Genomic DNA, 17,265 nt, shown 5'->3' with positions numbered 1-17,265 from the left:
CAGTGCTGTCAAAGCAAGCTGCTTGCAAAGCTCCCCACGTCCATTTTCTAGAACACCAGAACAATATATTTCTAACCATTGCTGTTGGTTATCAACACTTTGTAGTTTGGCTAGCACTTCATTTTTTTATTAAAGACAATTAGAATCAGCTGCCATCAGGTAAGAGGTTACAGTTTTGTTTTCTGAATAGTGAGGCATCCATAAGCATAACAAACGTTGTCTATAGTACCACTTACCTTTTAACATAAATAGCACAAATATTAAATAAGAGCATATTGAAGATATATTTATAGATAAAAATTTTAAGATAGATGAGAATCTGTAGTTATGTGCTTTTGTCACTAATATTGAATTGTTTGAGTTGGAAATATTCTTGTCCTCTTCATGATTTTAAAGGGAAAAATCATGAATTTCTTTATTTTCACTGACTTTGGGAACAAATATTCCCTCTTACGCATTTTCCCATCTGCACTACCAATTTGTACTTAAAGGTCCCAGGGTCTTGGTGTAGTATATGTCTGTCTTTTGCTAGCCAACTATTTAATTATCCAGCTCAAATATAACCTTTTCTAAGAAGCTTTCCCAGGTTCATCTAGTCGGAATTGAACTATTTTCCCCATGCTGCCATTTTTAACATTTTTATTAAAGGTGTATGTCATGGTAGGAAATATGTCCAATATAGTTTTGTATCCCTGCAGGACTTAGAGCTCAAAACAGATTCACATATGTTTATTGGACTGAACTGAAATTTATGCTGTGGGAAATAAGGATGATAGTTTGCTATGAAAACAGAATATTAGAGTATATTTAGAAGCTTCCAGAATAAGCCTGCAGAATTTCCCTGATGACTATATGCTTATGTCCCAGTGCATAAGATGGGAAAAAATATCACTTATCTTTCAGCTTCCAACTGCATCCCATCTAAATACACATATTCTAGGATTTCTTATATATTACTCTTCCATTCAGATAGATTATTAGTTTCCATTAGAGAGTTAACCCTTTGTGTTTACTTAGTTACCCTTCATGCTAGATGAATGTTAGATACACCGTCCATTTGCACCTGATGCCCGTCTACCTCAGTGTATTCCCAGTCCTGCAATGTAACTTCCCAAAATGCAGAGTCTGTCCCATTAACACACTTAACACAGCCTTAGCATGAGATCAGGCACATGTAGCATAAGAGTTTATTTTATGAGACAGAATCCCAATAATAACCTTTCCTATGAGGGTCATAATTGAATTAATTAGCTTTTATAAAATTCCACATGTAGGAAGACATCACTTTTGTTTTTCAGTGACTTAGATAATTTTAGTTTGTAAATTGTTTCCAGGGTTTCATGAGTCACTTGGGGCAGAAGGCCTTTGAAGCTTCCCAGAGTTCAGTATAGGAAGTTTCTGCTCTCCTGAGCTCACCTTCATCATTTCTATGTTGTAATCTGTTTCCAAAGAGATTATATAATGTTTGTAAGAACAATAGGCTTATCATTCTGATTATTATTGTTAAAGAAGAGATTAAAAACCAAAAATATGGATTGGCTGGAATATTTGTGTCCTTTGCAGACGTGTAACAATTATGACACTAAGAGTTGTAGTTTATTCCCTAATGTAAGTGTTGCCAGTGGCACCAGCTTGTTTTTGACTTTACCGCACAAAAGAATTTGAGAGCAAGTTCAAAGTAAAAGGTGGTAAGAGAGCTTACTGCAAAGCAAAAGTACACTCACAGCTGATCACAGTGGGCTACTCAAAGGTGAGATGATGCTGACTGACACTAGGGAAACTCTCTTTAGGAGAGCCTCATATGATTATTCATGAAGGGGTGGGAAGGTGTGTTGCTATTAAGCATGTTCCGGGTGGTCCTCAGATGTGCATGTGCTATTGTTGTACATGCTGGTAGATACATGGCATGTCTCATTAACATCTTAAATCTCTACTCATGGGTGTGCTTTTTACTATTATAATGAGCATAGGTCAGCCCAAAGACACTAATCATGGGTTTCTGCACTTGCATGAATGTGAGGATTTTTCCTTTCTGTTCCTTTACCACCTTGCTGTAGGATGTTCTAACCATGAGCCCAGGGTGTGGTTTGTGCACTGTCAGGCAGTTTGTTCCCTCCATTTATTTAGGAAGTTTGTTCTCATTTAAGGGAGACTATAACCACCCTATGTAATCTACTTTATAAGGACATTAGATGGTTTAATAGACTGGCTGAATCCTACAGCCGTCAACGGTGTGGGGCATAGATGTAAATGAGAGGAGCAAATAGATTTTGACATTTTGAAAGGAAATGCATCATACATAGGATTTTAATCAGCACATTTGCCAACACCATGTTCCCTTTGAAGAAAGGTTTCTTTGGGAAGATTCTTCAAGTTGTTGGTATCATGGTGCTTTCTTTAAAGTGGCAGCATGGCTTGAGGTTCTAGTGGATGTTTAAGATTCACCCTCTCACTGTGTGACTTTACGTGCACTCTCTGGCATTCATTTACTCTAAATGTCCTGGCAGAATCCAAAGGTGATGTCTATATGGCCTTCTTAGTTTTTTTAAAGGAAGCTACTTGATAAACGGTGACTCATCAGTTGTCAAGTCTTTGATACTTAATGAGCTGCCACTCATTGAACAAACAGCATGAATTTGGTGATCATTAATTTAATATCAGAACAATGAATAAGACTGTGGGGAAAGGGGACAAATAGAAACAAATTAATTCAAGTATTTATTAAGTATTTATGAGTACCTATGCTCTAGACTCTATACTAGATGCTAGAGATTTTTTGAAATGAGCGATACAACTTTTTGTCCAGGAGAAGCTCAGAGTCACATAAAAGACACATACTGAAGGCTTTACATTTGCTTAGAAAAACAAATTACATACCCATGAGACAAGACAAGAACACTACAGTAAAAATATCTACAGTAAAGCTTTATTAAACCAGTTGCCATTGTTAATGAATTTGTGATAACTGGGATAGGAACTTTCTGCTCTGTTGGGGGAAAATATTGAAGCAAGCTGTGCATTTCATTACTAAAAGGTTTAGTATAGTACATTTCTGTCCTCCTGAAATTATCTCACTTCTTAACCTTTTTCTCAGAACTATGTGGCATCATGTTTGTCAAGAACAATGGACTTATACTTATCCTAATGATAGGCATACCATCCAGGAAGCCTTACTTTTTGGAAAGCAAATCCTATAAAAGGGCAAACGAGTTTTGTGGCAGATGACAAAGAGACACTGTAGGTTTTACAACCATTTGGGAAAGTTATTTTAAAATATAATTCTTTTTATTACTTACTATCTGAAAAATACCTAGACAGTGAAAAATTATCAGTAGGTTTTATTTAAAGTTCTTCATACAAGTCAATTATTTTGGGTTTGGCACAAACCCAAGGAAATGTTTTTATATATAGGGTCTAGTTTCCAAGACTGTCCACAAAAATCTAGGTAGCTTGTAATGTGAATAATCAACCATCTGAATCACAGTATTTTCCAAATTGTGCCAGCTGTTGCATTCATGAGGATCTGTGAGTTTTATAAGAATTTTTAAATCCTCTGTTTTCATTTTGACAAAAATATAAAAATTAACATACAGTAATCATATTCTGTATCATCTAAATGAATGCCCTATTATGTGATTCTTGAAATCATGTTTATGGTCACCTCTATAATTTTGTTTGTCTCTTTGTTGTCATTTGTTTTTAACAGTTTTAGGGGTTTACTATATACACTGGTTAGTAGCTGGCTGCCATTTGGTTGACTAACATTAAAGTTATAATGACACAATTCTTTCATATTTATTATTATCCTCATGTTGATTTTGTTTACCTGTTATGAGAAAAAGCTCAATTTTAGTTTTTAAGATTCAATTTAGATTTTAAAAATAAACTGATGCATTAGGCAGAATAATGTAGACTAATGATAAAATAACAAAGGCAGACAAAGTAGATAAATGATGCAGTTATGTTAAGGGATAGGCCAAATTAAAAAATAAATCCGATTAGATAAAGATCTGTATAGATGAATTCTGCAGTATTTCAAGGAGAGAAAAGTAGTGGGAGAATTTAGTCATCACAGGACATGTTAAGCATGTTAAGCAACTTAATAGCTGGCCCACCATAACTGCCAAAGTGAATCCTCAGTGAAATTTTTAAAATTTATAATTAGGGTTATATTTTACAGTGTCTTAGCAAAATAATAGACCAGTACTTATTTTTGCTCTACACATCAAAATAATAGACCACTATTTATTTTTGCTTTACACATCATTTTTAAAATTGGAAAATTTTTCATAAAAATCCAGATTTCTGGCTTTTTTTTGGTTTGTTGTTTGTTTTTTTGTTTTTTAATGAGAAGGCATGGCAACTATAGGCCTGCAGCCCCCTGTGGCATTAATAGAGCTGGGCAGTGACTGTTTCTTATACAAGGCCTGCTTCTCTCATATACATTTGCTGCTTATATTTCACAAGCATTAGAGTCTGTGCTTCCCAATCTAAGCCAGTGTTGGATATTTCCCAAGATGTAGTAATAAGGGTTTTGGAGAAAGGAGTCTATAGCTCTGCATATGTTGTTTGTGAAACAAGTATCTGTGAGTAGGGGCTTCTGCTGAATATGGCTCCTTTCTAGGGCACTATCACACTTTGTTCTTTCTGTAATCATCGTTTGGTATATAGGTAGAAATAAAAATCAATCTTTAGAAGCAAATTTATAAATTAATTCACTGCATTCATAGACTCAGAGGCTTGCCTGTGAGAAGGAATCTGAGTGACCTCTCCTTCCTTCCCTACCCCTCCTCTCACCACTGGCATAATGCCTGCCTGTTATTTGTATGCTTCCTTCCCTATTATTACTGCTTATTCATTTTACTTCATTAATGTTTAAAGACCGTTGTGGTTATTCACTGAAAAGGGCAACACTTACCACTGACCATGCATAGGTGAACTCAGATGAAATTTCTGAGGAGTTATTTTGAAAGCATGGTATTTCCAGAGTCTGATTTATCTCTATTTCTATTGTATGGTTGCTTTTCCATTCATCTGGTGTAACTGTAACAAAACATAAGGTAGAAAATATATGAATCTCTGATTGGTTTGTAAAGTGCTTTTTATCAAAGAGACAAAAACAGTTTTAGTACAGGGATTCATCTGTCCTCAGGGTACACCTATGAAGCAGAGAGGCAAACTCCCACGATAGCCCTCATTGTATAAGTGGCTAAACGGATTCACTGAGGAGCACAGAATTGTTGCTAAACACTGAAAAATTACAAGGAAAGGACCCCAACAGAATCAAACTCATCATTTGGCATGTTCTTCTGCTTTGGCCCCAAATTGGTGCTTTAATCTTCAGGTTCCATTTCCTTGATCAGATAGAATACAAAACTTCATAACCTAGCCTTAACTGTCTTTTTATTTTGTTGGACTTTATTTTTTAGAGTAGTTTTAGGTTCACAGCAAAATTGAGCAGAAAGTACAAAGTTCCCAGTATATCTACTACCTCTACCCACCCACAACCTCCCCCACTGTGGACATCCTGTTCCACAGCGGTACATTTGTTACAATTAACGAATCCACACTGGCACTTCATTATCACCCAAAGTTCATAGTTTACATTAGGGTTTACTCTCAATTTTGCACATTCTATGGGTTTGGACAAATGTATAATGACATATATCCACCGTTATAGTATCATACGTAATAGTTTTCCTGCCCTAAAAATCTGATCTTTTTACAGTTTTCATATCTAACAGTCTTATCAGAGTTTATAAACATTCCTCCCACAAAGGAATGACACAAAAATATATAAGGAAACTTTGAGGAAGCAGTGTTAATTATTTTCATTTTTAAGGTGATGGAAGATAAATATCCATTTTGTAGTCTCTCCTATTGGGAAAGTTTTATATACATACATATAAATTTGTGACTAAACTATAACATCAAAAGAAGTTTATACATAAAGGCAACTCTACCATCCAAATATCCTAAAAATCTTATATTCTTTTTTCTATATTCAAATCTTGTTTGCATACATGCATGTTTTTTCATAGTCTGCAATCCTGTTTACCAATGAATGTTATATATGTCATTACTTTAAAATGTTTTGTGTGATTCTCGAACTACTGGTGATTTAAATTTATGGGGGCTTCATGTCATTTTATCATATATACTAATCATCATTCATTTAGTCATTTCCAATTATTGAATCATTATGCTCTTTCAGTTTGGATTTTTTACTTTATTTTAAACTGTTACATGCTATATAGCAAGGATCATCCTTATGCCAATAGCTTTCTTCTGACCATTCAGCTACTTAAGATAAATTCTCAGAAGTATAATTAATGGATCATTGAGTATGAACATTCTTATTGGTACTAACGTTGTGTATATATATGTTATAAAACAGTATAACTGTTATACAGTATTAGTCCATTAAAATAAAAAGGCAAAGGCTAGGTTATGAAGTTTTATAGTCTATCTGATCAAGAAAATGGAAACTGAAGATTAAAGCACCAATTTAGGGCTGAAAATGTTATATATAAATACACATATAAATATATGCTATATAACAGTATACATTTTTTAATGGTGTATTTCTCAGTTTATAAATTTTATATCTAGCCTTTAGATCTTTGTTATATTTTAATCTCAATCTCCTATCAATATCATCTATCTTCTTTACTGATAACTCTTTCTTCCTCCTTTTCCTAATAAAAACCAGATCTTCGCATTAGGGTACATCTTCCCCACAGCATTTCCAAATAGTGGTTATATATTTTCTTGCACTCTAATTCCTCAAGCTCTGGAGGTGGGATCAGTGCTTTCTTTGCTCTCCACTGCTGTTTCCAAATAGTACTCCAAGCCCATAATTGAAAAAAAAGACCCCTATCCCATAAGGGTAAAAAAATCACTTAGCTATCACAGCACTTCCAAATGGAGTTGTTTGTATACCACCTCTACTATCATAATTTTTTGCCATATTGGCATATGACCATTACTACTATTTAATTTTATTCTTAAATTATTGTAATTGTTTTACTTTTACATATTTCTTTAAAATGTACTGAATATCTCTGAAGTCAATGCAATCCAAATATGTTAGTTATATTTTAATGAACATCAGTCAAATACATAAGTATTACATTTTTGTAAACTTTGTCCAGAATCTGGGAAGCTGGCAGCACAAGTGGCATTACTTTTTGAATATACCTGAAGCCCTCTATAAAAACAAAGAGGATAAATAGGGTAACAAAACTAAAAATACATAGACCATATCTACAAGAACGCTAAATAACAACACATCCCTCTTAATTGGTGGGGAAAAATCCACTAAACCACTGTGTTATCAGCAACTGTGCAGAAAGAAACAGGAAGATCAACTGGGATTCTGATGGATCTTAGAACTAGAGAACCCATACCACCTTCCTCTGCCTAGTAACAGGTAATCACTGGAAAGACAGGTAGATTAATCCAAGAGTAGTAGCTAAAATGGAGAAGAGAGTTTGCAGACACCAAATCACCAGTGTCTTCAAGAAAAATAAGAAAAAGGTTGTCAGTGCTGGAGCAGAAAGGACTTCTTAGGACACATGCCATGGGGAGAAAAAACTGCTGGACATAGAATCCAATAAAACAGGACAGGTCCAATAAGAGAAATCAAAGAGGCAATTTAGGTAAAAGTGAGGGATAGACGCAAAGGAAATATACTCAGAAAGTACAATGGTAAATTACTTATCTTGAAAATAACAGAAGAGTCGGCTTTAGGGATACTGAACACTCTAGAAAAGCTAGCCTGGCCCACTCCTCTGTGATAAGAATGCATTTAACTTAAGCATGAGTAATAGAAAGGGAATGAGATAGAATAACCTATAAAGATACCAGAAGCAAAAAGAGAATAGAGAACAAAATAACATTCCTACAACAATGAGAGCATATTATCAAGACATGACGACAAAGTAAATAAAAACTATAGCCAAATTATTCAAAATGAGCTAAAAGAAATAAAATGATGTAAATTGTGCACAATTTTGGAAAGTTCCCAATGAGTCCAGTGGAAGAAAAAAGCTTACAAAACATAGGTAATGAAATTCAAGAAAGGGTTAGAAATAATAAATTTTTAAAAATCACTCCAGAAATTAAGACAAAATTAGAACAAAACCAGAAACACAGAAACACAAAAGTTAATTCATTAAAGTCCATTTTCAAAATAGAATGAGGGAAACTTTAAAATAAATAAAGCAATATGTAATTATAAAAAAAGAAAAAAGCTGATAAAAGAGATTCAAAGGAAATGATATGCAAAGAAGATAAAAATATATGTACAATAAAAGACGTTAAAGAAAAAAGATGAAAGCAATGGAACAGAGCAAATATTAAAAACTATAATTCAAGAAAAATCTAATAAAATTTAAAATGACTAGAAACTGCACATTAAACGATTATACTGCAAAATAGGAAAATAGACCCAGAATGGACAACTTTAAGCATGTTCGTATAAAAGTATCAAGCAAAGTCAAACATGGGGAAAGAAAATCTGATTGTTATTAGCTTTTTGATAGCAGTCCTCTGCCAGAAAACAATAGAGTAACATAGTTAATATACTCAGGGAAAGAAAATGTGAGCCAAAGATTTTACATTCTTTTTTAATAAAGACTACAGAAAAATGTTAGAGTTACGCAAGAACTCAGAGAAATTGCTGCTATGAGCATTTCCTGAGGATTCTCCAATAGAATACATTTCAGACTGGAGATGCATTTACATAAAGGTTAGTGGTAAATGTTGATTATCTATTTACCTTTAGCACTAAGAATATATAATTGTTATAACAAAGGGAATAGTAATGAATATAAGTTTTTAAATAAAGATACAATATAAATATCAACATATGGGGTGTAGGAATGAGAGACTTCTGGTTATGGGGACATGAGGAGGTCAGTAAAAACAGACAAGTACAAAACTGGGGAAATGTGTTTAAAAAAACAATTTTAGGGCTGTGGAAATTGACTAAAGGTAGTAATTAAATTGCAAAGCATTTCTTATTGAAAAATCACTAGAGCTTTACTAAAAACAGAAGGAGACTTCAATCTTTTTGCCTCAGCTCCATCCATTCCATTTTGCAACTTGGTCATTAAGAAATGTAGTTTTAGCCACATGGAGCTGGTTGCAAAAACCAGCAGCTTTGTTTCCACAAAGGGCAGACTTAAATTAGGTCTAGGGGTAGAAACCTTTCACCTTTTCCCATAACAGGGGCAAACTTGGTAGGTGCCAAAAACCTGAAGCTGGGTTAGTTTGAGTTTGTATTCCCATTTGGAGTGAGTGGTTGCTATGATTTGAATGCTTCTCCCCTCTGAAATGAATATTGAAATGTGGTTGCCATCGTGGCAGTATTAGAAGGTGGAACCTTTGGGAGGTGGTAGGGCAGAGCTCTCATGAGTGGCATTAATGCCATTATAAAAGGGCGAGTTGATTCCCCTTTTGTCTCTTGCTCTTCTGCCTTCCACCATGTGAGGACATGGCATTTCTCCCCTCCAGAGGATTTAGCAAGCAGGCCCTCACCAGATGTCAATGGCTTGATCTTGGACATTCTCAATCTCCAGAACTGTGAGAAGATAAACGTCTATCCTTTGTAAAGTATCAGTCTGTGGTATTCTGTTAGAGCAGCACAAAACAAAGACAATGCTAGACCAGAAAGACCTTTAACATGGAGCTCCTGGAAACTAGAGTCATGGAATGGCTAGGATAAGGACTTCACAAATTATATCCTGAATAGGAAATTACACACTGAGTCAGGGAGACCCAAAAGAGCCTAGCAAAATGTAAAAGCCCAGGAAGTCTGGACAACTGGCTGCAACTTTGAATGCACTCCCTGATTGACACACAAATCTATGTGTAAAGAGTGGAAGCCTAATGGGTTTAAGGCGTTTGAGCATAACTTTTGCCAAAATCATTGCTGGACCAATAAAGTGGGTTTGCCAATGCAGGGGCAACTTCTTGCGAGCCAAATTAAAAAATAACTATTAGTAGAAAAATCTAAGCAGAGAGATCAATGGCCTTGCATTGCAAAGGAGACATTCAATTTGAGCACAGATAAGTTACTAAAATGAAACAAAATGAACCTAAATAAGACATAATATAGAATTGCAACATATATATATATTCTATATCCTGTCTATAAATATATATATATTTTTTAAATGTCTAGTTTTCAACAAAAAATTATGAGACACGGAGGAAAAAGGAATGTGTGACCCATAATCAGGAAAAAAGTAATTGCAGCTGAATCTGGGTGGACCCAGGTGTTGAATTTAAGAGACTTCAAATAAGTTATTATTAGTCTATTCAAAGTATTAAAGCAAAATATGACAATGACTCAATAAATAGGAAATGTTAGTGGAGAAATAGAAAGCCATAAAATGCAGCAAATGTATATTTTAGAGTTGAAATGTCAGTAACAAAAATAAAAAATTTGCTAGATGTTCTCAATAGCAAATTTGAGATGGCTGAAGAAAGAATTAGTGTATTTGAACATTGTTCAATATAAATTATCTAATCTTAAGGGAGAAAAAGGATTGAAAGAAATGAAAACAGCTTCAGAGCCATATAGGACAGTATCAAGTATGGTAACATACATGAAGCAGGAGTAGTAGAAAAAGAAGTGAAAGAGTAAGGGGATGGATCAAATATTTAAGAAAAAATGGCCAAAAACTTCACATATTTGATTATTGAAAAACTTTCTTAAGATTAATCTACACATCCAAGAACTTTAAAAAAACCTGAATAGGACAAACACAAAGATACACCCATGTAGACACATCATATTCAAACTTCTGAAAGCCAAAAAGAAAGAATAAATTATAAAAGTAGCAATTGAAAGGAGCAAAAACCAACCAACCAACCAAACAAAAACAAAAGCTCATCCCATTCAGCAGACTAATAATATAACTAGTGGCTCATTTTAATCAGAAATAATGGAGATCGAAAGATATATTCAAAATGCTAAAAGAAAGAGAAACAATCTACTCTGAATTCTACATCCATTGAAATTATCCTTTAAAATTAAAAATGAAAAAATCTGAAAGAATTCATTGCAAGTAGATTTGTCTTACACAAAGTACTAAAGTCCTTCAGGCTGAAAAGAAATGACAACAAACGGTAACTCCAATTCATGGAATAAAATAAAGAGCACAAAAAATGGTAAATACGTGAGAAAATATGAAAAATTATATATGTAGTCTTTATATGTGAGTAAATAAAAACAATACATAAATTTATTTTTCTTTTCTTTTCTCTTAATTTCGTTAAAGAACATGAAATTCTTTAAATCAGGGATTCTTAGCCCCCGGGCCATGGACTGGTATTGGTCCATGGTCTGTTAAGGAATGGGGCCACACAGCAGAAGGTGAGCAGTGTGTGAGTAAGAAAAACTTCATCTGTATTTATAGCTACTCCCCATCACTCTCATTACCATCTGAGATCTGTGTCCTGTCAAATCAGTGGCTGCATTAGATTTTCATAGGAGTGCGAACTCTATTGTGAATTACGCATGTGAGGGATCTAGGTTGTGTGCTCCTTATGAGAATCTAATGCCTGATGATCTGTTGCTGTTTCCCATCACCCCCAGATGGGACCATCTAGTTGCAGGAAGACAAGCTCAGGGCTCCCACTGATTCTACATTATGGTGAGTTGTATAATTATTTCATTATATATTACAATGTAATAATAATAGAAATAAAGTGCACAATAAATGTAATATGCTTGAATCATCCCTAAACCATCCCCCTCCACCACAGTCTATGGAAAATTGTCTTCCATGCTGGTCCCTAGTGTCAAAAGTTGGGTACTGCTGCTTTAAATCCTTAATTTAACAATGAACTGTTGAGTTTAATACATATATTATTATATATGTGCACTTTATAGTTTGATATAGATGCAGTATATTTAACAATAATAATACAAAGTGGTTTAGAGGAGATATGGTGGAGCAAGTTGCAAAAAAAGGAAATAAGAGAAAAATAGACATAGGAACAGTCAAACAAATGCTTCTGACTTTGGAGTTATCCAACAAAGATTTAAAATAACTCTTTTTCATATACTCAAGAAAACAGAGAAGAAATGGAGGAAGTAGATCAAAAGGTGGACAAATTTATCAAAAATTAAAAATCTATCAAATGTGATCAAATAACTTAAATATACAATATCAGAAATTAAGAACTAATTTGATGGGGTAAAAACTTATTGGACATCATAGAGTTCACGATTGGAAGACAGGTCAATACCTAACTGAATCACAGAAAGGAAAAAAAGTAGAAAATATAGAAGAAGGCATTAGAGATATATAAAAATGTGAATTTAGGTGTTTTTATTTTGCACCAGAAACCTAACATTACAAATTTAAATGCTCATAAAAGAAAGCAGGCAAGTATCAGAAATTATGAGTGAGTTCTTATATAATTTGGAAATGAAGAAAACTTTTCTTGACCAAAACTTAAAATCAGGACCAATAAGGGAAAAGGGTAATAGATTTTATTTCATAAAAGTAAGAAACATGCTGCATTGCAAACAATATAAGAAAGTAAGAATAAATGAAAAACTGGGAAAATATTTGCAACTTATATAACAAAGGATTAACAGGTTTTATATATGGGACATTTTCAGTAAAATAAGGATAATAACCATAATGAATTGAAATTCATCAGTATGTTTAAGTTCATATGAATTCATGATACTTAACATAAAATACTTATGGGTCACTTTCTAAAAATACTAGTTAACCAACTCATTTTTAAAACTGGTGATTAAAGGGAAAGAATCAAGTATCTATTCTGCTTTTCTTACACAAACTATACATCGGTAATAAGTTGATGAGAGGAAGTTTCTCTTTATAGAAATACTTAAGCTAATAAATTAAGGAATGATAGAATATTTCTATTTGGCAAATCATAATGATTTAATGGATGTAGGCAATACTCACCAGTGGCTCTTAATATCATGTAACCAGAATTATGTGCCTCTCATGTAACTATACATCATCTATCACATAGTCTTGCCAAAAAACAAAAAAGAAAAAAGAAAACCTTAATGTGATCAAGTCTCTGTCAAGAATATAAGATAACTTAGAGTCTATATGGCTAACTGTAAGGCGAAAACATAGAGATACTATGGGACTATAAGAGCAAAATCCAGGCTGGACGAATCATCAAATTTATTCAATAAATATATTGCAAAGGAAAAATAACAAATGAAATATAGCTTTCAGATTAAAAGGGAATTTCCAGATAATCACAATATATCTAGTTTATCTGCATCCTAATTAAAAAAAAAACAAAATATAACATTATCAGGCTGATGGGATATTGAATAATATTAAATACTAATTTTTTTTTTTTAGTTTTGGTAGTAGATTATGGCTTTTTTGTAAAACAACATCTTTATCTTTTAAAGATTCATACTAAAATAAACAAGATGTCTTGCATTTTCTCCAAAGTAATCTTGGAAGGCAGCAGTTGATAAGGGTTAAAATAAAATGAGATTGCCTATGAGTTGATAATTGTTGAAGTTGTATGTTCAGTATGTGGGAAATTATTCTATATAATTTTCATAATTATTCTGTGTAATTTTTGTATATTGTTTAGAGTTTTCCACAATTAAAGCTTTTAAAGTTGTTTCATGAATCACCTAAAACCATCTCCAGTACCAGTACTGTCAATTATGAGTAACACATTTTAAGAAAAACCAAACAATCCCTTTCTTCCTTGATTCACTGCTATTATTCTCTAACTCAGAGGTCATAAAACTTGGCCTGTGGGCCAAATCTGGCTTGTCGCCTGTTTTTGTAAATAAAGTTGAATTAGAACACAGTCAGGCCCATTCATTTACATATTCTCTGTGATGCTTTTTAGGCACAACAGTGGTAGAGTTGAGTAGTTGTGACAGAGACTACGTGGACCACAAAGCCTAAAATATTTAGTATTTGGACTATTTCAGTCTGTTTTGTGATGCTGCAAAAGAATATCTGAGATTAGGTAACTTATTAAAAAACATATTTATTTATCTCAGTTCTTGAGGCTGGAAAGTCCAAGATCAAAACATTGGCAGGTTTGGTGTCTGGTTAGAGCCCAATGTTCTGTTTCAAGATGGCACTTTGAATGCTGCATCCTCGGAGGGAGGAATGCTGTTCCCCACATGGCAGAAGAGCAGAAGAGCCATGGAGAGACAAGAGGGGGCCAAATACACATTTTTTATTGCCACAGATCTTTTCCAGGAGAGTGGAGCCCTTATGGCCTAATCACCTCTTAAAGGGCCTGGGGTCTAATATCCAGTGTCTACCAAGGAACTTAAACAAATTTACAAGAAAAAAAACAACCTCATTAAAAAGCGGGCACAGGACATGAATAAACACTTCTCAAAAGAAGACATATATGCAGCCAACAAACATGAAAAAAAGCTCAACATCACTGATAATTAGAGAAATGCAAATGGAAACCACAAGGAGATATCATCTCGCACCACTCAGAATGGCTATTATTAAAAAGTCAAGAAAGAACAGATGCTGGTGAAGTTGCCGAGAAAAAGGAATGCTTTTACACTGTTGGTGGGAGTGTAAATTAGTTCAACCATTGTGGAAGACAGTGTGGCCATTCCTCAAAGACCTAAAGGCAGAAATACCATTTGACCCAGCAATCCCATTACTGGTATATACCCAAAGGAATATGAATCATTCTGTTATAAATCATTCTGACTCATGAGGGGGAACAACACACACTGGGGCCTGTCGGAGGGTATGGTGGGGTGAAGGAGAGCATCAGGAAGAATAGCTAATGGATGCTGGGCTTAATACCTGGGTGATGGAATGATCTGTGTAGCAAACTACCATGGCACACATTTACCTATGTAACAAACCTGCACATCCTGCACATGTACCCCTGAACTTAAAATAAAATTTGAAGAAAAATAAGGTCCCATCTCTTAATACTGTTACAATGACAATAAATTTCAAAATGATTTTGGAGGGGACAAATGTTCAAAGCATAGCACGACCTTTCAGAGAAAAAGTTTGTCAACTTCTGCTCTAATCTCCCAATCACACTCCGTTATTCTTTGAAAATGTTATTATGTAGATTGCAATATTTTGCAGCCCCATACCTGACATAACCTAGGTGCTTTCAGTGACCATGCAGATGACTTCTCCGATACCTGGACTCTCAGTTCTTCCCACTGTCATCTTCATTAATTTTCTCCACGTCATTTTAGCTATCTACTCTCACAATCACATCTTGGATCTTGTTATCACATAAAATTGCTCATCTACAAAATCACAAATTCAAACCTACAAACATCTCTTCTTCCAGTTTGTGCAACCAGTCCCATTTCAACTGTTCTCCAACTCATTGGGTCTTTTAATGACTTAATCGCTGTACTTTTTTCCAAATCACCAGCTTTATTTTTTCTTTGCATCTCTTATTATCAAGCTAAAGTTCTATGGTGCATTATGTCAATAATATTTTTGCTTATACCCCAAATCCTTTGCCTTTTTGTTTTCCTTTTGGCAACAACCTAAAAAAGAATCCAAATGTGGCACTAGTACTTTTTAATGCCCAGACTCAAGCAGCCAATCACTGCTGGAGAAAGCCTTGTGCAAATTGTTTTCACTACCATTTCATACCATACCCAAATGGATGTTCAACACAGACCAAAAATCCAAATGTGTTTACTTAGTGAATCCATTTCCCTTCTATCCATAGCAGCTATTTCAAACCTTCCTCAATCTTCTTTTCTGAAGCTTCCTTCCTCTCTCTAGCTGAAGATGGTTTTGTTTCCTATTTTAGAGAAATAGAAGACAGCACCTCCCTCATCATATGCACTCATCTTATTTTCCCTCCAGTTACGATAAAAAAAAAAACTGTTCTTTTTTTTTTCAATATCAGGATAGTCCTACTTGTGTTGTGAGTATCATTGTCCCCATTTTCTTAGAAATCTTGGTTTATTATTTTATCTTCCATACTGCGTATTTAACTACTCTTTTTCAACTAGATCCTGCCCATTAACTTTGAAGCACAGTCAAGTGTCTCTTATTAATTGAAACCACCACCACCATCACTACTGCAATATCAACAGAATCCCGCATTTGAACACCTCTATCTATTCTTCCTGTTACTACTGGCAGATTTCTTGAAAGTCATATCAACGTGCTGTCCCCATTTCCTTGCCTCCCACTCATTCCTCTTCTCCCTCCAGCCTGACTTCCATTCCATAATGCCACCAAACAGTTCCTGTTAGGTGATAAAAAAATCTTCATGTTTTAAAATACATTCGAATAACTATTTTACCTTCTTAGAAACTTTATAATTGATGGCTATTCTTTTTGTGTAATATGTTTCCAGGTTTTTGTGACCCAATTCACTCCTGATTCTACTTTTGCCTCTTTAATTGCTCTTCATTACCCTCTGAAGACTCACGTTTCTCCATCCATTACCATGGACTCTGCTGAAGTGCCACATGGCTTTTCTTGTTTGATTTTCTCTTCCTAGATGATTTCTTTCTCCCAGAACTTTAGTTAGCACTCACACTCAGATGACTCTGTATCTTCAGCTTAAACCTCTCTCCTAGATCAGAAATTGTATCCAGTTTACCTAACATCTTTCGTATGTCACAACTTCATGCCTAACTCAACATCTACAAAATTAAATGCAAAATAATTTCTGTATGATCTGATCATCTTCCAGTGTTCCCTAATACAATGTTCCCCTATTTTTTCTGTGTCACATATTACAAATTAAAGCATCATCCTTGATGCTGCTTATTATTCCTTCCTTCACATAGGCAATCCACCACTGATCCTGTGGGGAGAATCTCCTACACAAGTTTCTAATCTAAACATTCCTCTGTTTCTAGTTCATCGCCACTGTACTTAATGGTACCAGCATCTCTCATGTAGATTTCTGCTGTTGTCTTCTAACTGATCCACACTATCCTCTCTGCCTTCTCCAATTCATTCTCTACACTTGAACCACAAAGATGCATTTTTGAAATGCAAAACAAAAAAAATCAAACAAAACAACCACCTTTTAATTAGTTCCCACAGCTCTTAGGATAAAGACAAAACTCCTTAAATGGACTAATCAGTCTTTCTAAACTTATCGTCAACTGCCTCACCTGTAATCCCTCTGCTCCAGCCATAATACCTTTTAAAATCTTTCCTGCCTACCCAGTTGTTGTAACTTCCTTCCCCCATAGAACCTTTGCATGTCCTGTTCTTTGTAAAGCTCTGTGTTCACTTG

General features: G+C 34.5%; 1 protein-coding gene across 3 annotated transcripts in view; it reads right to left on the bottom strand.

Annotated features, from left to right (window-relative positions):
• Window positions 1-17,265, bottom strand: part of CD96 (CD96 molecule) — a 109,330-nt gene that overhangs the window by 78,853 nt on the left and 13,212 nt on the right. For all 3 annotated transcript variants that reach the window (XR_008501691.1, XM_054482973.1, XM_054482974.1), the window contains exon 3: window positions 4,919-5,043. Coding sequence is in view for 2 of the 3 variants with exons in the window: in XM_054482973.1 (XP_054338948.1) it covers window positions 4,919-5,043 (125 nt within the window). In the remaining variant the exon portion in view is untranslated. The remainder of the gene's footprint in view (window positions 1-4,918; window positions 5,044-17,265) is intronic.

Source organism: Pongo pygmaeus, chromosome 2 (genome assembly GCF_028885625.2).
Source record: "Pongo pygmaeus isolate AG05252 chromosome 2, NHGRI_mPonPyg2-v2.0_pri, whole genome shotgun sequence".
In the NCBI taxonomy this organism is placed as follows: domain Eukaryota; kingdom Metazoa; phylum Chordata; class Mammalia; order Primates; family Hominidae; genus Pongo; species Pongo pygmaeus.
Note: the sequence above shows the minus strand (reverse complement) of the source record. Positions and strands in the feature narration are given on the sequence as shown.